The 26,051-nt window shown below is 35.1% G+C and overlaps 1 protein-coding gene across 2 annotated transcripts in view; it reads right to left on the reverse strand.

The window, feature by feature from the left end:
- Positions 1 to 26,051, reverse strand: part of AGL (amylo-alpha-1, 6-glucosidase, 4-alpha-glucanotransferase) — a 71,479-nt gene that overhangs the window by 32,613 nt on the left and 12,815 nt on the right. For both annotated transcript variants that reach the window (XM_023191312.1, XM_023191313.1), the window contains 16 exons: positions 20,463 to 20,644; positions 20,175 to 20,286; positions 16,309 to 16,432; positions 15,865 to 15,967; positions 15,666 to 15,763; positions 14,525 to 14,664; positions 13,286 to 13,473; positions 10,987 to 11,110; positions 10,232 to 10,395; positions 9,853 to 9,954; positions 9,584 to 9,739; positions 9,340 to 9,490; positions 6,795 to 6,919; positions 6,588 to 6,700; positions 6,341 to 6,475; positions 2,609 to 2,739 (listed from right to left, as the gene is read on the reverse strand). In XM_023191312.1, the coding sequence (XP_023047080.1) occupies positions 2,609 to 2,739; positions 6,341 to 6,475; positions 6,588 to 6,700; positions 6,795 to 6,919; positions 9,340 to 9,490; positions 9,584 to 9,739; positions 9,853 to 9,954; positions 10,232 to 10,395; positions 10,987 to 11,110; positions 13,286 to 13,473; positions 14,525 to 14,664; positions 15,666 to 15,763; positions 15,865 to 15,967; positions 16,309 to 16,432; positions 20,175 to 20,286; positions 20,463 to 20,644 (2,148 nt within the window). The remainder of the gene's footprint in view (positions 1 to 2,608; positions 2,740 to 6,340; positions 6,476 to 6,587; positions 6,701 to 6,794; positions 6,920 to 9,339; positions 9,491 to 9,583; positions 9,740 to 9,852; positions 9,955 to 10,231; positions 10,396 to 10,986; positions 11,111 to 13,285; positions 13,474 to 14,524; positions 14,665 to 15,665; positions 15,764 to 15,864; positions 15,968 to 16,308; positions 16,433 to 20,174; positions 20,287 to 20,462; positions 20,645 to 26,051) is intronic.

The raw sequence follows: 26,051 nt of genomic DNA on the forward strand, positions 1-26,051 counted from the left end.
CTGGCTAACATGGTGAAACCCCGTCTCTACTAAAAATACAAAAACTAGCTGGGCGAGGTGGCGGGCGCCTGTAGTCTCAGCTACTCGGGAGGCTGAGGCAGGAGAATGGCGTAAACCCGGGAGGCGGAGCTTGCAGTGAGCTGAGATCCGGCCACTGCACTCCAGTCCGGGCGACAGAGCGAGACTCCGCCTCAAAAAAAAAAAAAAAAAAAAAAAGAATTGAATGAATTTTGCTTGGTATGTAGCATGTTTTGAGAAACTAAAAACTATATAAATTTAAGATAAAGTTCTTTCCCTCAAGGGATTCACAATCTTCTTTGGGGAAGAAAGCTTAAAACATAAAGATGTTGGGAAAAAAGACTATAAAATAATATTCTACATATGCCCTAGCATTTTCATGGACAGCAGATAATGCTCGGTAAATTTTGGTCTCACTGTGGAATAATGGAAGGACATAAGGAAAACAGTGTTTTAGAAACAGATCTGATGATGACCAGAAATGGAATGATTTGTAGATGAGGTAACAAGATTTGGAAAATTGGTTAGTTGGTTTTGTTTATAGGACTTAGTCCTAGAATAGAGTGAAAACTGTGGAAATAAAAAGGATATGGTGTACCCAACAGAATATGGAAAACAATCCACAAATCATAACGACTGATTGGATATTGAGGATGAAAGGCGCAGATCCAAAATGGACTCCTGGATTCCAACATGACTAGATATACCGTATCATAAGGAGGGAAATACATTTCGTTTAGGGGAAAGAAAGGTCAACAAAGTAGTTAAATCTGATTTAATCTGAGGCTCTTATTAGCAGCCTGCTGGAAATATGTGGGTTGCTGAAAATATTAAACGATCAGAGGGGAAAGGGATTGGTATAAAGCAGCAAAAAATAAACAGGTAAGGGCAATTCTATTTAGAAAAGATAAGAAGAATCATTCCATTAGAAAGATAAGGAGAATTAGCAAAGAATCAAACTTAACTATAAGAAAGACAAAGGCTAGAAAAAGAGAACACACAAATATGGTCTTTTTAGTGAACTAGAAGTAGTTTAACAACTCAGAGTAAAAATGAAGCAGACAATTACTTAAATCTGGTAACATATATATATATATATATCTTTTTAAAATTAATTAAATAAATGAATTTATTTATTTTTTGAGACACAGTCTTGCTCTGTCACCCATGCTGATCATAGTTCACTGTAGCCTCAAACCTCTCTCGGGCTCAAGTGATCCTCCTGCTCTGGTCTCCCAAAGCATGAGATTACAGGCGGGAGCCACCATGTCTGGCTCACATATACTTTTTTCTTATAGCACAAAACATTCTGTGTTAAAAATGAGAATATTTTAGAAAAAAATATCATAAGTCCAAAAAGTCTCAAAAAAGTTTATTGAGAACTGCTTATGTGCTTGGTTTTGTAGGAAATACAAAAGCTAAAAAACAAGAAGCATAAAAAAGATAAAACTTAATTCTTCTTTCTCAAGGTATGCAGCCTACTTACTTAGTGTGGTTTTAAGGCTAGAAATTTCCAATTACTTAGTATGAACTAGGTGTCATCTAATGAGCTGTTCACATGTATTAATTCATTAATCCTAACCATAATCCCTGTGGTAGGTACCATTCTGCAGATGAGAAAACAGCCATAGAGCATTTACTTCAGGTTATAAAGCTAGTCAATGTAACCCAGGAAATCTAGTTTTAAAGCCTGTTTCTTAATCACAATGATAAAGATTCACAAAAATCATTATACTAATTACCAAAACAAGGCAATATATTTCAAGGGCCCAATAAGAGGTACAGAAAATAAATGCAATGGGTGTCTGGAGGACAAAGAAATTACTGTAAAAAGCAATAGCTAAAGAAGCTTTTATGAAAGATGCAAGAATTAACTTAGTCTTTAAAGATGGGTTAGATGGACAAAGAAATAAAGAGCTGAACAAAAGGCATAAGTGGAAAACTATATGAACCAGGAATACAGGTGTGATAAAGCAAATTTCTTAAACATCTAAGGAAATATTACCAACTAGATGAATTAAACTGATAAATATTTAATTCCTTTAACTCATCTTACAACTATACTGTAAGTTCTCTTTACAAGATAAATATGCAATAAAATATATTTCCAATTAGATTAAAAAAAAAGGTGAATGGATTATATTTACAACCTAATCTCACTTGGGGCCCAAACAAGCATATTCTGTTTCTTCTTATATAATAAACCAGGTCAAGAAACATTAATTAAGGTCCAAGTACACATAAGGAGCTACACAGACCTTAAGGAAAGAGATAGAACTAGTAATTCTAGGTAAAATTTACTGCGTAATTACTTTGTGTTACATCCTGTTTTCAGTGTTCTATGTGAATGATCTCATTAATCCTCACAAAAACCTTCTAAATTAGATAATATTATTCAAATTTTATAGAGGCAGAAATTGGTGCACAGAGAGGGTATATTACTTGCCAAAGGTCAATCAATGAGTAGGAGCAGAGCCATAATTGCAACCCAAGCAGGCATACTCTGAGCCTACATACTCTATTGCCTGTAAAGAAGACACCAGATGACCCTAAAAGAAAAACACAAAGCTCAGCTGTCCTATTTGCTTACCTTGAAGACCTGCATATTTAAGGGCTGACCAGTTTGGTATGTCATAGCACCCTCCACCATCTTCCTTTTCTTCTGATTCACATCGGTAAAGGATCTGGTTTAGCTCAGCCAAAGTTAATTTGGAGGCAATACTAAGAATTGGAAAATAAAGATAACCATATATTGAAGTTTCGCTTGTTGTCAATAGAAACAAAAGAAGATAATCTGAATTATAATCATAAAATGTCTTAGCAGTATATGTTTTAGGAACTCAGCATTCAAATAAACATTACACTCATACGTTGTAAGTAATTATTAAAGGACAAATTATGCAAAAGATTCAATTAGAAGCAACAGTACTCCCAAACCAAGGAAATAATCAAGTACCAAATTGTATTGATTAGAAGTATGCTGGGAAAATATTTTGGCTTCTATATCCTTGATCTTATAAATTTGTTTTTTTAGCCTTTCTAGTTTGGACTTAGTGTTTTCCTTCTTTCCTTTATTTATTTATGTGTTCTCATCTGATTTCCCCCCTTTATATTTCCCTAAGTGAGACATCAAGAACTTTTTATGCTAGTTATTATCTACTAAGAATGCTTATCAGAGGATCACTAAAGGAATAATAAAAAGTCAGTTAACTGCCTAGGAAATCACGTGCTCTCTGCCTTTATACTTCTCTCCACATCCCTTCTCTTCTCTTTTCTAAGGCTGCACTGCCTCTCAGCTTGTTTATTCAGGAAACCAGGATTTTCTCAGATTAAGATGCCTCCCAGTAACTGTCAGAAGGAAGACTGACTATCATGGCCTTGATTTCCCTTTGTTTGGTCAGCAGTAAGACTGTATAACTGACCACACCTGAATACAGCTGAAACTGTATTTTCCTGTGCTTCTATAATAGATGCTCAGGTAATTTCATTTTACATGACTGCCATTTTATGTGAACACATATCCTCTTGAATGTATATTCTTCTTTCTCTTTTAGTTCTGGCTCAATTTAGAAAATCATTGTCATCTGTGCTTTGTTCGCTCCATCTCAGCTTTCCTCCTCAGAGCTAGTTTGTGAGTCAAGCCTGAGTCAAATCATTCAGAAGCCTCAGTATCAACTCCATTCTAGGGCAACATTTTTCAACACATAGCCAGTGGACTCCTTGCCTAAAAATTACTTGGGGATCTTATAAAACTGCAATTTCTTGGCCTTGCTCCAAAATAATCTGAGCAGGTCTGAGGAGGAACATGCATTTTACAAGCAGTTCATCCAACACAAAGCTGCTTCATCACAGATTTTTTGGTTAAGAATGCAACTAGTTGGCCGGGCACAGTGGCTCAAGCCTGTAATCCCAGCATTTTGGGAGGCCGAGATGGGCAGATCATGAGGTCAGGAGATCGAGACCATCCTGGCTAACACGGTGAAACCTCGTCTCTACTAAAAATACAAAAACTAGCCGGGTGATGTGGCGGGCGCCTGTAGTCCCAGCTACTCAGGAGGCTGAGGCAGGAGAATGGCGTAAATCCGGGAGGCGGAGCTTGCAGTGAGCTGAGATCCAGCCACTGCACTCCAGCCCGGGCGACAGAGTGAGACTCCGCCTCAAAAAAAAAAAAAAAAAAAAAAGAATGCAACTAGTTTATTAAGAATAGTTTGAATTAAGAGTTAATATCCTTAACAATAAAAAGTCTTACAAAACAACAAAAAAAGCTGAACACAATAGCAAAATGGAGTAATACATAAAACTATGCTTCAACAAATAAATACAAATGGCCAATGAACAAAATAATTTAGCTTAACTAATATTTATATTATATGAGATGTTATTTTTAACTATTTTATATTTACCAGTTTGATTAGTAACAGCTAACACTTATCAATCGCTATGTGTCAAGAACTATTGTGTTTTACTCAAGTAATCCTCACAACTCTGTAAGAAAGGTGCTATAATTATGTCTATTATAAATTCTCAAAGGTCTCTTTTTTTCTAGAGACAGGGTCTTGCTCTGTTGCCCAGGCTGGAGAGCAGTGGCACAATCATGGCTCACTGCAGCCTAGACCTCCTGGGGTCAACTGATGCCGATGCTCCTACCTCAGCTTCCTGAGCAGCTGTGACCACAGGTGTATGTCACAACTCCCAGCTAATTTTTTAAAAACGTTTTTTAGGCATAGGGTTTCACTATGTTGCCTAGGCTGGTCTTGAACTCCTGGGCTCAAGCAATCCTCCCACCTTGGCCTACCAAAGTACTGAGATTATAGGAGTGAGCCACTGCACTCAGCCAGGTCTTACTTCTTATAGCTAATAAGAGTCTGCAATAGAATTCAAACCCAGTTAGTCTGGTTCTATACTCCATGCCCTTAAACACTATATTATATTGTGGTATAATATATTGGTATTGGTAATGATGGAAACTCTTGGATAGAGCTGAAGTATTAATTAATATAATCTTTCTGGAGGGAATTTGGCAGTATGTATTAAAAGCCTCAAATATATGGATATAGTCTAACCCAATGGTCCCTAACCTTTCTGGCGCCAGGGACTGGTTTCACAGAAGACACTTTTTCATGGACTGGGGGTGAGGTGGTGTGGTTTTGGAATGATTCAAGTGCATTACATTTATTGTGTACTTTATTTCTACTACTATTACATTGTAATATATAGTGAAATAATTATACAACTCACCATAATGTAGAATCAGTGGGACCCCTAAGCTTGTTTTCCTGCAACTAGACAGTGCCATATGGGGGTGATGGGAAACAGTGACAGATCATCAGGCATTAGATTCTCATAGGCAGCATGCAATCTAAATCCCTTGCATGGACAATTCACAATAGGGTTCACGCCCCTATGAGAATCTAATACAGTCACTGATCTGACAGGAGGCAGAGTTCAGGTGGTAATGCGAGTGATGGGGCGCAGCTGTAAATACAGATAAAGCTCACCTGCCACTCACCTCGTGCTGTGCGGCCTGGTTCCTAACGGGCCATGGATCAGTACTGGTCTGTGGCCCAGAGGTTGGGGACCCCTTGTCTAACCCAAAAATTCCATTTCTGAAAATTTATACTAGTACTAATGATGGCAAACTATGAGCATTTACTATGTGCCAGGCATTGTGTTAAGTGCTTTATATGTGTTATCCTATTTAATTCTTACAAAATTTTCCAGATGGGAGACTGAGATGATGAACGTTCTAAACAAATTATCCAAGATCATACTGACAGTAATGAAGCTAAAGTTTAACCCAGGTCTAAACCTCAAAACCGATATTCTTCTGTAGTATGCAGTGACATCTAGAAAGGGAATAACTAAGGATGAATGTACAAAGACATAATAATAGGGAATAATTAGAAGCAATCTAGATGTCCAAAAATGGAAACTGTTTAAATAAATTACAGTAAAGCCATAAAGTAGAATCATATGTTGACATTTTTAAAAAATGATGTGGTAAAGGGTATGAGGTATGCAATTTAATCTCAAATACTTCGGATAAATTGTGTGTGTGTGCACAGAGAGATGCATGTGTGTGTGTATGTATGCATGTAGGCATGTGTGTATCTATATCTATAGAGAGAATACACATGCAGGTACATACACAAATTATGAAGCAATACGGTAAAATGTTAATAACCGGTGATGCTGACACTGCTGGTCCTTGGACCGTACTTTGAGTAGCAAGGATATAGAGGACCCTTAAAACTGCTTAATTCAGTCTAGTGGTAACTTACTTATTAAAGTGGCAAATCTCTATCAAACAAGGCATACTTACGAAGCAAAGGGAATTTTTAATATAGGATCTGAATTGTCAACAGCTAGGCTCCCAGATTTAAAGTGAGGACTGAATTGGGTCAGATGATTTCGAAGAATTCCAACAGCGACTTGTGCGTGTGGATCAAGACTAACTCTGAAAAAGTTAATTAAAAAGTGGTTAATTTTTAGGAGTAATTTATTCAAATTTAACAGGATATGCAAACTATTTTAAATATAAGTCAACAGTTTGAGCTCAGTTAACATACCTGAATATAATAACACTTCCTGGAGACAAGTTTTCAAATTCTATTTCTTGAACATATTCATTGGGCCCTTTTGTGGCAACTCCAGCTTGTTTAACAATTTTACTTTCATTAAGCTTGAAAAAAAATACATTAAAAAAATCCATTCAACAAACAGTTCTAATGTTCTTAAAATGCTAAACATAGTAGTAAGATGAGAGTCCTAAATACCTGAATATGTTCTCTAATTTCTACTGTGATATCTGGCATTCCATTGATTGAATTCTCATCCTTCCTATAAGGTTTCGTATTTCTCTCAATAGTTCTAGCTTCAAGAACTACTTCTTCAATTTTGCCTAGGAATATATAAAAACATTTTAACAAAATTTCTTATGGAATCATCGAAATTAGGAAGGCAAAAGTGGTTTCAAATCATTTAACTTAAAGTTGAAAAGAAAATATCAGTTAATTTTTTTTAGAAGTCTGAAAGTAGACGATTCTACCCAAGGTGCATCTTATATTAAAAAAAAAAAAAAATTACGACTTAGTTAACAAAGCTTTTTTTGAAGTAGAAATGTATCAAAATAATAGTTTAGCTCTGGCGAACAACTACCTAATTTTGAGCAGAAAAAAGCAAATCACTTGAAAGGCTTACATTTTTTAAAAAATTGGAATATTTCAGATTAAAAAAAAATTAAAAACCCAGGTTCCACTTCCTCACTTGAAGAAAAATTTACAAATACAAGTAAAGCATCCGTGTACCCATTCTTCACTTTCAGAGGTAACCTCAAATCAGTTTGGTGCTCACTATTCCTGGCATTTTCACTACACATGCCTGCTTCCTTAAACAACATATATTATTTTCCCTATTTCCAAGTTTTATTAAAATGAATTCAAGTTACATATATTTGCAACTTGCTTTTTACTGGTCAACAATGTATTTTTTAGATTCATTCACACTGCTACATCAGCTCTAGCACATTTAATTCAAATGTCAAATAATATTCTACTGTATGAATATACCAAAATACATCTGTTCTATTACGGTTGTCTCTAATTTTTCTCTATTATAAACAATGTTGCAATAAATATTCTTGTGCATATCTTCAAATGGAAATGTATGAAAATTTCCCAGATATATACCTAGGGATAGAACCGCAGGGTCAATGGATTATATAAAATTACAACCTTACTTTAAATAATTTAAGCTTTAAGTCATTAATCTGGCAACAGGTAACAGAACCTTTTGATCTAGAAATTCTACCTCTCTAAATACACACTAAGAAAATTGTTTAAAAGAAAAAACAATTATCCTTAGTGTATATTTAAAACTTCATAACACTACTAAACATACTAAAGAATATTAAAAAGGGCATAATAACAACGTATGCAACATTTAACAAAATAATAATCACAATTTTGTGGACAAGAGGAAATATTTTAGGAATGATCCGTGACCAAAACGAAACCAGATATAATATTGTACATTGTGACTGTTGTCCTATAAAACTAAATATGTACATTAGCAAAGATCAGATAAGGATAGTGAATATAAATTTGTGAACAATTAAAGAAACTTTCAGGTATTCAGGTTGATAATTTTTAAAAACAGGAAGTATGCATACTCAGCAACAAGCAACCAATATAGAATATGATGATTTTTATGGGAATTTTCATTTGGTCAATCAATCAACAACCTTTGACAGCTGCTGCATGAACAGGAGCACGTTATGCTATACCACATATAATAGTAAGACAATAAAATACACATATCCAGAAAAATATCAAGTAACATTAAGGACATATCTCAGGGATGTATTTTATAATTTTTGACTCTTTATGCCAAAGGAGTACATAGAGACTATAATTGCTGTATGTTCAGAAGAAAGAGAGATCACTGAACAAAGAAGGTGCAACTTTAGACCTTGAAAGATCCAGACAATTCACACAGTATTTGGGAAGAAGTAAAAATACCTATTTGGCTGAAATAGTGGACTGACATAGGGCTAGGATTGTAGATAAGGATGGATTATGAAAAGCCTTAAACATAAGGTTATATTATTTTCCATTTTAGTTTATATATTTGTATGTATGTCTGTGCATATACACAGACATATATTTATACACGTATATACATATACACTAGCACAAATATATATGTTGTTCTGCTAGAAGAGAAATAAATGTTCATTTTATACAAATTAGGAAATAAAATATAAACAAAAATATTTCACAACTCAAAAAATGTTAATATTTGAAAGTATTTCTGTCTAGGTTTTGTTCCACCCAGTAAAAATATAAGTTGCCAGAAATTTCTTTTTTTTTTTTTTTGAGACAGGGTCTCACTCTACCACCCAGGCTAGAGTACAGTGGTGGGATCTGGACTCACTGCAACCACTGCCTCCTGGGCTCAAGCGATCCTCCCACCTCAGCCTCAGGAGTAGCTGAGACTACAGGCATTTGCCACCATGTCCGCCTAATTTTTTGTACTTTTTTTGATAGAGACAGAGTTTTACCATAATGCTGAGGCTGGTCTTGAACTCCTGAACTCAAGTGATCTGCCTGCCTCAGCCTCCTGAAGTGTTGGGATTACAGGTGTGAGCCATCATGCCTGGCCAAGTTACCAAAAAGTTTAAATTCTTTTTTTCAAGTACATCCACAGTAGCACTGTGTTATAATATATATGATATATACATGATCTATAACCATAACATTACAGTATAATTTAATATAATGATATAATACAAATACAATAACAATTTTCAGATTGCATTACCAGGGATGCACATTTGAGGTACTTCCTTGCTGTAAAATGAAGTCTTGGGATTCCTGAAAGCAGTTCTAGATACAGCCACAACAGACTGATGGATGCTAGGTGAGTGTCTTGTTACTGCCACTATGTCTTCATCAACTTGATCCACATACACCTGAGAAGCAGAAAGAGCAACTAGATTAGCTCTCAAACTGGGAAGACTTACTCTGAAATTGAACCTGAAGAAACAAATTTAATAATTTCTTGCCTGAATAAAACCCTTGGCTCCAAGCTCCTGATGAAGCTTATTGATAGCACACCTGGCTGCAATAATGCCGCTTTGGAAATTAACTTCACCTGTATTTGAAGGCAATGCTTCAGGATTCCACCTAGTGTAAAACCGTTCCTCAGAAACCACTGAAATCTAGATAAAGGTAAAATTCAGCATGGATACATTTTAATTATAATGAATTTTTTTGATAAAAATGCCCAAAGTTATTGGCCATGTAGGTTTTAAAAAACAACATATAAACAAACCTGATGAGGCACTAATTCATCATAGCCTCTTGTACTTCCACTAGCACAACACGCCATAGAAACAATTGTAGTACTTGGAAGAGCATCATATGCTGATCTATGCTAGAAGACAACAACAAAGCAAAAGTTTGCTTTCTTTCAAATGCAAAGTGCCATTCTACAGCATAATGAAGTAAAAGGATAATTACATAAATAAATTCATAAGGTAAATTAATTTGCTTTTAAACAAGCAAAACATTCTGAAAACTATGTATTATAAATCAGTTATAAATCTAAGACACTAATTTGAAGTATATGGAAATGATTGTGACCAAGTGTCAGAGAGTTAAGTATCAAAGCATTTAGCAAAATAAGTACATGAAAAAGATTAGGTGCTTACCACAATAGGACACTCATTATCATGGGTAATATCCATAAACAGGGCATGTGCAATAGCTGGCATTAAAGGCCTCAAACAGGGCTGAACAAAGGATCCAACAGGTTCTCCTCCATATCGGTAAACTAATCTGCCCTCTTCATGACTATTATATGCACTCATTGCCTCTGCAGAGCATTACAGAATATTTTAACAATCTTCATTATTTATGTCCAGGAAGAGGTTAGATTTCTTATCATAAATGACTTTCAAAATAAAGACCACATCAATATTATAAAAAAAAAAAAAAAACTGCTTTAAGGATTTAAACAAATGTCTACTAGTTTAAGTGACAAAAAAGTTTTCCCCATAACTTAACTGGAGAAATGGCTCATGTAAGGAAAAGGGAATATATGTTGTTTACTGGGATGTAAGCTACACAAAATTCAGTGTAAAACATCTAAACTTTACATCATATCTCCCAGTAGAAGATGAAAAACAGGTTCACATATTTTCAGCAACAACAAATGGTTTTATTAGTGAGTCTTCAGTTCATCCTACTGGTCTTTCAATCTGAAATGAGGTATCTTACCCCAAAGCAGAAATTTATACTGATAAAAATAGAATGAGTCATATTAGAATATGTCATACAAACTATTTAAAAGAACATTAACTGTGTTAAAAAATTATTAAGCATCGCATATGAAGCTATTAAATCCTTTAATCTACTTAAACAAAAGCTAAAGTTTTAGATGGGAAATACATTCCGACAAGCCTACCTCTTATTAAGGAACTAATGCCCAGTCTAGTAACAAAGACATTGTCCAGATCTTCACTTCCTGTGAACAGTTCAGCTACTACATATAAATTGGGTTGCAAATTCCTAGCAGCATCCAACATGTACTGTAAAAAGCACAGCGACAAATGTAACAAATAAATGTAACAAAGAGAAAAGCAAGATAGGAGGAAGGAAGGAGACAAAAGGAGGCATGGATTTGACATAGAAAAATATGCAGCAAGATAAAATGGAAATTCAAGAAGAATTTCCAAATAAAATTTCATTGTACATATGTAAGAAAATATCAAGCATACCAAAACACATAGAAACAAGAGAATTTATAAAGAGAATTAACAGTTAAAAAGGAAGATTAGATTTTGCAAAGATATTGAGACATGAGAGAGAAAAAGAAGAAGAAAAATGTTAGTTTCATATTACTAAATGTAAATCATAACACTACAATTCTGTTAGGCTTTCTCCCTGTTTGCTTATTTATTTAATTAATTAATTTATTTTTGAGACTGAGTTTTTTTCTTGTTGCCCAGGTTGGAGTGCAATGGCGTGATCTGAGCTCACCACAACCTCTGCCTTCCAGGTTCAAGCAATTCTCCCGCCTCAGCCTCCTGAGTAGCTGGGATTACAAGCATGTGCCACCACACCCAGCTAATTTTGTATTTTTAGTAGAGACAGGGTTTCTCCACGTTGGTCAGGCTGGTTGCAAACTCCCAACCTCAGGTGATCTGCCTGCCTCGGCCTACAAGTGCTGAGATTACAGACGTGAGCCACTGTGCCAGGGCCTATGTGCTTATTTTTAAAACTTTAATCAGACTTAATTTCCAGGTGGTTGACTGAACAATTATTCACAAATTCCCTGATGAATTACTTAGCTGTTGGAAAGATTAGATCTGCCTGACCAGACTGAAGCCAGTTTCTCCTACAGATGATGATAATTCTTAAAAACTCTTACACTTTACAATTTTCACTTGTGTGATTTACATTTAACACTGGTGCTATCTATCTAGCTGTTTATTATAAACACTGGTTTATAATAAAAAATCAGATAGGTTCCAAACTGTTAAACATAGCATTTGCACAAAGATTAATAAAATACTTGAAATTCTATCAGCTAACAAGTAGAATCCTAGATTTTGTCATTTAAAATTAAGTTTGAACATTCTTTTCTGCCATGTAACAATCTTAGAAGCATATTTTTTTTTGCTGTTGCTAAAAGCACATAAAATAAAGCCGTCATTTTTTGGAACTAGACAATGTTCTACCAGCTTAACTAATGTTCACTAAATCCCTCCAAATCAAATCAATTTTTCATCACAGGACTTGAAACATACACATTATAATACTGCTTTAATATTATAGAAATAAGATATTTTTCAGGTAAACACACATTTCCAAAGAACACCTAGGTGACATGGTCACTAGGAAGCTATCAAAAATCTTATAAGCAGTGCTACTGTAGGGTTTCTAAAAATAATAAATTAAAAAAAAATTTTATAAGCGGGATGAAAATTATGAGTTTAATTACAAAGTTGTATTAGATAGAAGGTAATACTATAAGTATTGGCATTGTTCAGAAGTTATTGTAAAGAGCTCAAAGAGGAATAGACAATGTTTATGTTTACACTTATATTTTTATAAATAATAAAAATTAAATCGAGGCTAGACTGGCTTCAATATGCTATAACGTTAAAGTTTATTTTTTTATTTTATTTTATTTATTTATTTTTTTAGACAGAGTCTCACTCTGTCACTAGGCTGGAGTACAGTGGTGTGATCTTGGCTCACGGCAACCCCCGCGTCCCGGGTTCAAGCGATTCTCCTGCCTCAGCCTTGCGAGTAGCTGGCACTACAGGCGCACACCACTATAATGTGTAATAAGCTATTCACTTTCACAGTCACTTCTAAATATATTGAAAGCAACCTAAAAATAAGAAAAATTAACATTTATGTATTTACAGTAGCCAATATACATTTTATGTATTGTAAACACATTTTATGTATTTACAATAGCGCTTCATATTATCAGAAACAATATGATCAACTTCCCTAAATTAAAATTTTAAAATTAACTAGTTAAATATTTTATAACCCAGTATTCCATAACAACTGCATCAAAAGATTGTTAGAATTACGCTAATTATGCAATAGTGATAAATACTACCACCAAATCAATGCCAGTGTCCAACTAGCAAAAGACTATATTTACCTGCATAGTCTACTTAAGGAAAGCTAGGAAAGAACACTGAATTTCTTTTCTTAATATTAGATAAATTGTTTTTCTGTACCTCAGCTACATGAAGAGGTGTTGAGTGGCAGTTATCAAGACGTACTCCCTGGAAATAAGTTGCAGTTACTTCAGTGTATTTTTTCATGTGTGCCCAGAGAAAAGGACAGTCCTCTGGTTTATTCCCATAGCGCAATTTAACACTGTCTCCCCAGCAAATAAGTTCTCTCCTTAGGTAAACTTCTGAGCCTGTTCAGAAAAGAGATTGCTTTCAATAGTTCAAGAAATAAAATGAAAACAATTACTTCATGGAAACACTGATTTTTAAATTGCTTTGATCATTTCTGCCATGAATGATACATTGGTTAAAACTGTATCTAAAGTGGTATAAGATAATGTTTTAAAAAAATAATAATAATTTATTTCTCATAGCTACTCTGAAAAAACTCTAGCTTATAGTCTCTTCTAAAAATTTGTCCTCAATTTCAAAAACCCAAGTCACTCCATAAGGGAAAACAGAAATGTTAATATCATAGGCCTTTCAAAACCATAGTTCTACCAAAAACATTTAAAGCTCCATTTCCACCCTCCTACTTATTTTCGGCAACAGGTTATATTAGATCCATGGCATACAGCAGAATGGCTTGATTTTGTTTAGAATGGCTGGAAAAAAGAGGGCAGAGATACCTACACCCAAATTTATACTCTTAAAAAAAAAAAATAAGATTTCTGAATAAATTTTGATGTCACTAAAATAGACTCCTAGTTTTGAAATGTTAAAAAATAAATAAATCAATGAGCTCCTGCAACATTCTTCCTGGTAATGAAATAGCTATAGAAAAACAAGACACTAAGAGTGAGGGAGGATCTCAAACCATTAGGTTCTAGTTTAATTGCCACTGAAATGTCTTAATACCTCTGGCCAATGAGTGAAAATATCTCTTATGGCAATGTAATTGTAATAACAGTGGTTTCAAACTTGTTTTTTTGTAAAAATGCAATAACATTTTGTCCAAATAAAAGCTTACATAGACCCACAATATAGAAAACAGATACATAAAAGTTATTCTGTTTGAGAAGATAAAAGGTAGGAAGGCAAAGGAGAGGAAAGAAGATGAATTTATTATTTGTTGACTCCATGTTTTCTTTCTCAAATTGTATGTACCTCTGGTACCTTTATTGGTGAAATAGTTTAAAAACCAATATAATAACAGGGAAGAAAATCAATAAAGCAGATTTTATTTTGACCTTGCCATGAACTATTCTTTCCCTATCCATAGAGAAGTTAAAAATTATATACCTGGTTCAGCAAAGTTTCGAAGAGGATCATCTCCCATTACCCATCCATTGTGTGCCATCAGAAAACAAGCTTTATTTGGGAGATGAATCATAGATTCTTCCATGGAGAAGTCCATTTCTTCAAATGGGAAAGTAAAATACCTATGAACATATAATTAAATATTAAATCCATACAAAGAAACTCCTTGAAGAGAATATAAATTTGCAACATTAAAACTAAACTTCTTCTCTAATGAATAGAATAAAATTAGTTTGATGCTATTTATAGAAAAAAAGTTCAACATAGGTCAAAAATCTTCAATAGACTTTTTGAGTAAACCTAGAGGATGTGAGAAACAGGGAGTTAACACAACAGCATAGCTGGCTAACATTTTAAATAATGTTTAAAACTTCATAAAATTATTTTAAAAAATCATTGAGGTGGCCAGGCATGGTGGCTCACGCCTGCAATCCCAGAACTTTGGGAGGCTGAGGCGGGCGGATTACCTGAGGTCAGGAGTTTGAGACCAGCCTGGCCAACATGGGAAAACCCTGTCTCTACTAAAACTACAAAAATTAGCTGGGCATGGTGGTGCACCCCTGTAGCCTGGCTACTTGGGAGGCTGAGGCAGGAGAATCGCTTGAACCCAGGAGGCAGAGGTTGCAATGAGCTGAGATCATGCCACTGCACTCCAGCCTGGGTGACAGAACGAGACTCCATCTCAAAGAAAAAAAAAAAATTGAGGCATTGATGTTACTTTGCAAAGACATTTTAAAAAAAGACTCTTAAGTAAAGTTATGCAAAGGCTTTTACTACACTCTAGTTGCCCAACCTATGCTTCATGTCACTTACAAAGTAAGGAGCTAGATGCTTGCTTAAATTGATTAATATTGAATTTATCACAAAGTATGCAGTCCTCCAGAAACATTAAAGTAAATGATAACTATAAATTGGTTCATACTGATGACAGTTTCTCTAACAAAATATTTGCCTAACAAAATGAGTTAATATTAAGCCTATATCCAAATCAAAACTTCTATTTCAATTTAAGAAATGTACTGAAGTCACATGTTAAAGAAAACATTTAGGTTAATTTCAGATGTTAAATACAATTTTCAATGTTCAACCATCAATAAGAAAAAAAAAAAAAAAAATGCAACACCTGGTAACTAAAGGATGCTTTCTAGTGACAGGTCCTAGTTTTGGACCATGGCCAGCCAGTCGTTCATAAAACACATTTCCCAAAAGGCAATTAACTGCCTGAAAAACATTAAATTGTGTTAGATCATCATCATCATCAAGACAACAAAAAAATAGTAATAAGATGCAAGGAAATGAAGCAGTTCAAAAATAAGTAAAACCTGTTCCTGATGGTAGTTAATGAGTCGATGCTTCTCTGAATTTAATTCCTCAATTCTCTTATGAAACCAATTACAGCATTCTTCAATTGCTGCTGGCCCATTGCTAGAGCAGATGGAGAAATGCAGATATAGTATTTAATGGCTTTACAGCTTCTACACTTAAAAACTTTCTAACAAAGGTCACAGAAACCTTAAATATATTCATCAGGATTTCAGTTATGGCTGATGATGTTTTCCAATTGTAAAAATGTTTATATACAAATATAGAAACATGGCCCACGCACAGAAAAAGTGGGAAAACGTCATGTGTTGAAATAGAATTACAGTGAATTACTTTATTTCATTTTCTATTAAGCGTTTTTAATAAGTAGTATGAAAATCATACTAACCATAAAGGTTTATAAGTAATATTCTTTATTTCACAGAAAAAAACACATTACATACTCATGTGGTATGAAAGTCGTTAGTGCAATGTTCATATCTACAGTACAGCCAAACCGTCTGTATTCAGGATCTTGGTTAATCTTAAGATGTTGGTTTGGATCAGACTTGGTTACTCTCCTATTTTCTAAAAGAAAAAAAGATGGTATCTTAAATGCAACTATCCACAAAGATTATAACTGTCACTATTTTCTAATTTCGGGCCTATAATTTTTTCAATGAAAATAAAACAAATATTTCACAAGTATCCTACCTCCTCCCCTTCTCATCTTGCTGTGTGTGCGCGCGCGTGCGCGCGCATGCACACACACACACACACACACACACACGAGGTGTGTGGAGAAAGAAACACAGAGAGACAAAAATAACATAAAAGAAAGACACAAGGATTCCTATCAATTCAATCCCAGCACCACTTTTCTGCCTACATCAGCATTCACTTATTCTATTCTATTCTTTTTTTTAAAACACATTAAGGACTTTAGTGGAACGTGTTTTCCTCCCATGTGCTACCAAATATTCAAACCTCAGGAGTTCTTTTTCAAGATTGCTTTCAAAGTTTGCTTCCTAAAGTCTTATTAACAACCTGACTTTCTTTGTATTCTCTAAAAGAAGCACAGACTTAATACTTTCTTTCCCTTTTCATCAGCCATATTCCTCAGGTAACAACTTAAAAATTAAAAGGGAAATAAATGGTTTTTGAGGAAAGTTTCACTCTTTTTCTGGAACTTGTTTGTAATAAAATTAAGAACTGGTACAGGATTGCCTCCATTGAACTTGATTTTATATTAACTAATTAATTTGTATCTGGCTTATTCCAAAGAGACTTTGAAATGACTTATAAAAACACAAACAAAAAAACATAAAATAATGGGTTTCCATAGTGTAGTGGTTATTCATGTTCACCTCACAAAACAGCATAAAATACAAATCGATTCTTAAAATCCAGTTTCTAAGGTTCATCTGCAAGAGTAAATACATGAAAACTGCTGTGGGCACGGTGGCTAACACCTGTAATCCCAGCATTTTGGGAGGTTGAGGCAGGTGGATCACCTGAGGTCAGGAGTTCAAGACCAGCCAGTTTGAGACCAACATGGAGAAACCCCATCTCTACTAAAAATACAGAATTTGCTGGGTGTGGTGGCACATGCCTGTAATCCCAGCTACTCGGGAGGCTGAGGCAGGAGAATTGCTTGAATACAGGAAGCGGAGGTTGCAGTGAGAAGAGATCACGCCACTGCACTTTAGCCTAGGCAACAAGAGTGAAACTCCATCTCAAAAAAAAAAAAAAAAAAAAAAAAAGAACACTGCCAAGAAATGAAATGTTTGAAAAGCTATGCCATCAGTATAAACTTTAGTATTTAGTATTTAGTCTTTAGTATTGATAGAATAAAAGAGATGGATCAGTGGAAGAGCACAGATAACAGATGTATATTTTGCATATTACCATACACTATGAAGTATTACGGTGGTATTTCAAATCAGTATAAAAGGATGGATTTTCAACTCAATATAATTTTAAAAATACAGATCAAGTTAAATATCTTCTTTATATAATATACAAAAATAAGTTTCAGGTATATTAAATATTCAAATGTAAAAATACAAATTAGAAGAAAAGAGAATGTTGATGGAAGGTCTTTCCTAAGCATGATATAAAATTGGAAGCCATCAGAAATTGAAAAGTTTGACTACATTGAAAAAAAATGTCACCATAAACAAGAGTTGAAAGATAAAGAGCATACTAGGAGGATATATTTGAGGCCTGTGTAATAATCAATAATAATGTCAATATAAAAAACAGACAACTCAATAGAAAAATGAGAAGAAACATTAATGGCAATTAATGGAAGAAATATAAATAGCTAATTAACATGTAAAAAATACTTCATTAATAAGCAAATAAATGTAACTTAAAAGGCTGGGCACGGTGGCTCACGCCTGTAACTCCAGCACTCTGGGAGGCAGAGGCAGGTGGATCATGAGGTCAAGAGATCGAGACCATCCTGGCCAACATGGTGAAACCCCATCTCTACTAAAAATACAAAAATTAGCTGGGTGTGGTGGCGCATGCCTGTAGTTTCAGTTACTTGGGAGGCTGAGGCAGGAGAATCACTTGAACCTGGGAGGTGGAGGTTGTAATGAGCCAAGATCATACCACTGCACTAGCCTGGTGACAGAGCGAGACTCAGTCTCAAAAAAAAAAAAAAAAAAGAAAGAAATGTAAATTAAAACAAGGTATGTTTCGCCCGATTGACAAACATGATAAAAATGATATCTAATGTTAGTGATAATATTAACTTGGTATAACTTGCTGTGAAAATAAATTTATTATATTTGAAATCTATATACGCTTTGACTCAATAATTCCATGTTTAACAATTTATCCTTCAGATTGACTCACGTAAGCAAGTAAACATAACATGTACAGGGATGTATTTTCTGCAGTACAGCTTATGAGACTAGAAGTTTATCCAGGGAAAGGACTTTGTTCTGTTTACCAATGAATCCTCATGCCTGGAGGAATGTCTAGCACACAGTAGTAGGTGGTTCAATGAATATGCATTGAATGAATGAATGAAAAATGAAAAATCTGGAAACAACCTATCAAAAAGGCTAAATAAATTCAAGTACTTTAAAAACAGCATATTGCTATACAGAGGTTAAAAGAAATAATTAGCTATAATAAATTTATATTGTCAACTAAAAGAACAAGTTGTTGACGGTTTATGTTCTAGTCTTATTTGCATGTGTAAAAATAATATAAATATAAAACTTATGTACATACCATATACAGAATTACATACAATTATATATCGAATTGAATTTTTTTCAAGAAGAGTCTTAAATACAAGAAACAATATGTAGTAGCTGAGATGTGGGTTTTGGGAGAGAGGCGGTCATACATTCTGTTTTCTTACACATTTGAACTATTGGGCTTTTTCTCTTTACAGTGAGCACATATTATTTCATGTAAATAATACAGTTTACTGGGGGAAGGGAAGATAGAGGCCCTTTAGTAAAATGAAACAGGAAGAAAGGTTAATGTTAAAAATTCCTGTACTAAGGTGTTACACAATTGCAAAAGTTGATGTATGAAGCTGACTGAGTATCCTAGAGCTCATTCTACGTCAAAGGCACTATTTCTGAGTCCTACTCTAGTTCTGTTTTCTGGAAGAGAAAAAAATAATTATTTTAAAATCTTCTCCAAATCCTCACTGCTAGGTTGTCCTATACGAAATGCAGATAGCTCTTAATAATCCTTTCTAATTTGTCTCCTACAAACCCTACTTTCTCATTTCACCTATTTTTTCCTACCCTATTTTGTTGGGGGCATATTACCTTCTTGATTAGTTATGTCCTTAACAGAAGACTCACTTCGTTACCTTTTGTTATCTCGCCAATATCTGGCTTCAGTATCACTAGTGGTTAGGTGGCCTTAATAGTGGGGAAAATCACCTGGAAACCCCTCTATGTCAGTTAAGATTCTTACTATAGACAACAGGAGACTATCACATCTCTCAGTTTCAAAACTTGTTTCAAGCCATTCTCAGCTGAAATAACCTGTTCTACTTACTTCCCATTCATACATTTAATAACTATATACTGGGTTCCACAAAATTCTGAGCATTCTATGGAACTAACAGTAAGATACAGTACCCAGGGGAAATAATTGTGTTATGTGTTATTATGACGTGCCCTTTAGATGTCTCTGCTCTCAGCTTAAAGAATCACAGTTCTATAATATCAACAATAACACAAATATCATACAATGACATATTTAATAATGACATTACGCAGAAGAGTTTTCCCGTTATAATATTAAATTTCTTAAAATTGATAGGAACATTCTAGCATATATCCTTTACCTTGTGTAAGAAGTCTTCTAAATTGCTCAACTGCTTTGTTGACGTCTACTTGGAAAAATTCCCAGAGTTTAAGCTTTGGAAAAATATCCTCCCAAATCATTTTTCGGATGGACTGAAAAATGTCAATAGTTAAAAAATACATATATACATATATTTATTTAAAATCATTTAACCAAATACTGTTTATCATATTAAAATACAGATTCTAAGTAATTTTCAAACATATATTTAATGTGTACTTTAGAAATTTTTTCTGTTTTAGTGTGATACTCCTCTGTACATACTGACATTCATATGGTGATCATTTTCAATCAAAGCAGGTATTCCCTTTTCTTTGTATTTCCCTTCTGCAACATCACAGGAAAAATGCCAAAGTGCTCTGTCTAAAACCCAGGCAGGTTTTAAGTGTGGAGAATTCACAAGATTATAGGCACATTCTGGATGTTCCTGGATCCATTTACTATTAGCAGCTGAAGGAAAAAGGAGACACAAAGGAGTATCTCATAATTAAATTGAAACTGCATCTATGTTAAGTTTAGAGGTGAAATAAAATAGAAACATCTACCACTCATTTTTTTCTATATTAGACATCAATATTTTACAATGATACTGTTATAGGAAACATTTTTTCTTTGGTTATGGTATCCTATCATTTGCTTCACCATACTTCTTTTTTTTTTTTTTTTAACTTTAATTCTGCTTAGAAAATCCGATGAAACAAAAAGCACCTCTCTTATAGGTAATACTTTTGTATGGCTAATCCTAAAGCATTAATGAAATACGTTGTTTTGATAAGTTGGATAAGAGCGAGGCTGAGAAAGTGCTAAAAGAAATACGCTCAAGGAATATGAATTCCTGTAGCTTACAGTTCAGAATCAGAATCAAGAGTTTGGCAAAGTATTCCAAATATTTACAGCATTGAAGATAATTTGTTTTGGCCAGGCATGGTGGCTCAACCCCAGCACTTTGTGGGAGTGGAGGTAGGATAGCCTGCAGGAGTTCAAGACCAGCTTGGGCAACACAGTGAAACCTTATATCTATTTATTTAAAAAAAAAAGATATTTATTTTAATTTTAAAATAAAAAAAAATGAAAGTTACATGGAATTTGTTTGATCTTTAAAATGGACTAATTATGCCTGAATTCATATTGAAGAGCATGAGTGATTAATGTACATAAAACAAAAAGTAGTAACAATTACTGAATATTTACCACATACCAGAGATTGTTCTAAGCAGTTAAATACACCAATTTATTATTCCTCACTTCCTACCGCACAAATTAGGACGTATTGTTAAGTTCTCTTAACAAATGAGGAACTGAAGCACAGAGAGTTAAGTAACTCAGCCCAAGTCATACAGTCAGGAATTAACTTGGCCAAGTCCCTCTTCAAAATGTGCAATCTTAACCACATTGCTCTGCTGCTGAAATGAATGTGTTCATGCTTCATTCACTCGGCTGAGCACTCTTATATAATTTTAGAGTCATTATTATTTCTAGTTTCAGTCATTTATTTAGTAAATCATTTATTTACTTAGTATTTATTCATACCCATAATAAACACTCAGATGAAGAGAGGCTATGTAAGGAGCAGAGAAGCTGTAATAAAAGTTAAATTGGTAATTCTCAAAACTTGCATCAAGATAGTTCCTCTGAGATTCACAACACAATCACTGAAATTCAAGGTATTTTTCAAAAACACAAAATGTAGTAATAACTTATATCCAAATAGGATTTTCACTTATAAAGAATAAATATTGGGGCTAAGTGCGCTGGCTCAAGCCTGTAATCCCAGCACTTTGAGAGGTCGAGGAGGGAGTATCACTTGAGCCCAGGAGCTGGAGACAACATCTGGAGGCAACAGCTGGAGGCAACATAGTGAGACCTCATCTCTACAAAATCTTTTAAAAATTAGCTCAGCATGGTGGCATATGCCTAAAGTCCCAGCTACTCAGGAGGCTAAGGTGGGAGGGCTGCTTGAGCCCAGTAAGTTGAGGCTGCAGTGAACTAAGATGGTACCACTGCACTACAGCCTGGGTGACATATAGAATGAGACCCTGTCTCAAAAAAAAAGAGTAAGTACCAATGCTGCCCTCATTCATTCAGTTTTGAGACAGGGCCTTTCTCTGTCACCCAGAAGTACAGGAGTGCAGTGGTGCAACCATAGCTCACTGCAGCCTTGAGCTCAAGTGATCCTCCTGCCTCAGCCTCCCAAGTAGTCAGGATGACAAGTGTATGCCAACACACCCAGCTAATTTAAATTTTTCTTTTTTTTGAGACAGAGTCTTGCTTTGTCACTCAGGCTGGAGTACAGTGGCACGATCTCGGCTCACTGTAACCTCCACCTCTTTGGTTCAAGTGATTTTCCTGCCTCATCCTCTGGAGTAGCTGGGATTACAGGCACCCGGCACTATGCCCGGCTAATTTTTGTATTTTTAGTAGAGATGAGTTTTCACCATATTGTCCAGGCTGGTCTCGAATTCATGACCTCAGGTGACCCATCCGCCACGGCCTCCCAAAGTGCTGGGATTACCAGTGTGAGCCATTCCATCCATCCCCAATTTTTAAAATAGCAAAATCCTAAAACTTTCTTTTCTCAATATTTTGAAACAAAAATCAACTGTAAAATGAAAGAATTCTAAACAACAGGTAGTGAAAATATTTTTTTCTAATTCTACATGAAAGAAGAGTCAAACTCCAAACTATGTTTTAACACACATCAACATTAAGAAATAAATATGGACTTTTGGAGTGATGTAGTAAGAAACTCAACAAACACTGTCCCTAGCAAAACAATTTAACTCGTGAAAATATTTTAAAAACAATCATTTAGTCCCTGGAAATTATCCTAGGGCATTCAGCATAAGGAGAAACATTTATTTAAGATAAGAACAACAAGAGTCTTGGCATTTGAACCAAGACCTTTTCCAGGGCAATTGGGTTCCAGTGTTCTTGGCCTGCTACATCTGGGAAAGGATGTCAGCTCTGCAAGTAGGGGCTGGGTGGAGAAAGGGAGATTTTTTCTCCACCTGCCTACTTGGAATAGAACTTCTGCAACATGGCCGGGTGCGGTGGCTCACGCCTGTAATCCCAGCACTTTGGGAGGCCAAGGTGGGGTGGACCACCTGAGGTCAGGAGTTTGAGACAAACCTGGCCAATATGACGGGACTCCATCTCTACTAAAAATATAAAAATTAGCCAGGCGTGGTGGCTCATACCTGTAATACTGACTACTCGGGAGGCTGAGGCATGAGAATCACTTGAACCTGGGAGGTGGAGGCTGCAGTGAGCCGAGATTGTACCAGTGCACTCCAGCCTGGGTGACAGAAGGAGACCCTGTCTCAAAAAAAAAAAAAAAAAAAAAGAAAAAAAAAAAGAACTTCTGCAAGACAGGGCCGGCAGGGAGAATTAGAAACACTCATAGACTGTGCCTCTTAGGGTGAAACTATAACCCCAGGCTGGGAGTTGGGAGGAGAGAATGTCTCCTCTTGGCCACACCTACCAGGAGTGGAGTGCCTGTGATAGAGCTTCCATAACAGAGGCATTTGTATAAGATAACGGAGTATGTCTTGGTTCAATCACCAAGGACACTTGTTCTTATTAGGATGTAATAGATTTTCGTATGTTTCTCTATATGCTAAATATCCATAGGACAATTTCCAGGGGATTTAAGTGATTGTCTTAAAATAATTTTCACCAGTTAGGGTTGTTTCACTGCATAAAGTGTGTGAAGCCTTCACATAACCATTCTGGAGGCTGAATTCTGCTGGATAATACTTTTTTTTTTTTTTTTAAAGAAAACTTGTTTCACAGAAAGGATATTATGATTTGCAACACTTTTCAAGTAAGGCTGCGGCAAGGTTTACTTCCTTTACATTGCACAGAATCTCTCAAATGTCTCAGAAATATAGTTTATGGCAGAGACTGCTGCTGTACTCAATTTTATTCTCCTATTCTTTCTTTAGTAATAAAATTCCCAAGGTTCAACTTTACACATAGCTGACAAACTCAAGACTACATTGCAGGTCTCCTTTAAGGTAGGTATGGCAAGAGACAAATTCCTGTGACGCAATGTGAACACAGGAATATATATCATATCATACCCAAAAAGACAGGCCTGCCCTTTCCCCATTTCCACTGGGGAGAATGTGGTAGCAGGAGCTGGAATAGCCATATCTGACTAAGAATTTGAAGCAAAGTGTTGGAGACTGCAGAGCAACATGAGAGAAACTAGTTCCCTATCACCATTGAAGTACCATTCTAGTCCAGGAATGCCTATTTAATCTTTTAGTAAGAAATAAATACAATTTTAGCCGTTAGTCCCTATATTTTTCTGTTATGGCTGCTTAAGCCATATCCTAACTCATACAATTTGTAACTCATAAAATGCCATTATGTGGTTTGATAAATTTGATTTCAATAATATTACAGATCTCAAAGTGATTATCAAGACTGTCAAATTTTCCTTTAATTTTTTTACATTATTTTGTAAGAGACGGGGTCTCATTATGTTGCCAAGGCTGGTTTCAAACTCCTGGCCTCAAGTGATCCTTGCACTTCAGTCTCTCAAGTGGCTGGGATTACAGGTGCAAGTGACAGCACCTGGCTTAATAATGTCAAATACTCAAGTGAAGAATACTGAGTTATTGGGTATTGCAAAGTTTTCACTGTAGAATTGGAGGCTTGGTTTCTAGGTACATGCAGAAACACCAAATTTTAGAATGTACCTATTTCTTTACCTAACTTTGCCATTATGATTAGAGATTTTTATTTATATTGATGAACCAGACATGAGCTTTTAAATATCTACATAGTTCCTATGGTTACTTGGAGAACTGCTTTATGAAACAGCAGATTATATCTTTTAAATGTTTGTACCAACTAGAATTCTTATTCTTTACATAAGCAAAACAGTGTTTTCCAAACTTTTCTACATTGTAGCATACATGCAAGAAAACATTTGTAAGGTAAACTGGGTTAAACCCAAAGCTGCTCACGACCAGGCCTTATCAGGCTAGGCCAGGCCAGGCTCAGCTCCTCTGACAGGTGAGGGGAGGAACCATTTCCTCAAGGATCGCTAGCTGGAAAAATCTGATATATTTTAATAGAATTATATATCACTAAGGAATCTTGGGAACCAAAACAGACTAACTTTAATAAGCTCTTTTAACACGTAGATGACATAATTTCCAGATACATCTTCTCAGAGTTTACTAATAAGTTTCTCTCCAAATAATAGAAATCATTTAGTTTTTTAATATATGCTATAGCACTACAGTACTAGAGCTCCTGCTAATATAGGATCCATGTGTTACTTGAGAAAGTATTAATAGAGTAGTCCCCTCTTATCCTTAAAGGATACCTTCCAAGACTCCAAGTGAATGTGTAAAACCATAGATAGTATCAAACCCTACATATATATTTTTTGATATTTTGTGTTTTTGATCTGATAACTGAGCAGGCTATTAAGTGACTCGTGGGCAGGTAGTGTTTACAGCATGGATGCACTGGACAAAGGGATGAGTCACATTCCAGGTGGGAGAGAGCAGGATGGCATGAGAGTTCATCATGTTACTTAAAACAGCATGAAAATTAAAACTTATGAATTGCTTATTTCTGGAATTATTCAATATTTTTGAAATGTGACTGACTGCAGGTAACTGAAACCTCAGAAAGCAAAACTGTGAATAAGAGGGGGACTACTGTACTCTAAGTTGAAATATGTGATCATTATGTTCCTTCTATGATCACTCTCCTGTATTTATAAACATCAGATGCAAGATACATATATATTGACTTGATCCTCAGTTAAGTATGTTTTCTTTGAAAGGAAAAATACTAATTTTTTAAATGGAAGGACACCTAATCATCATTTGTG

This window comes from Piliocolobus tephrosceles, chromosome 1 (assembly GCF_002776525.5).
Source record: "Piliocolobus tephrosceles isolate RC106 chromosome 1, ASM277652v3, whole genome shotgun sequence".
Taxonomy (NCBI): Eukaryota; Metazoa; Chordata; class Mammalia; order Primates; family Cercopithecidae; genus Piliocolobus; species Piliocolobus tephrosceles.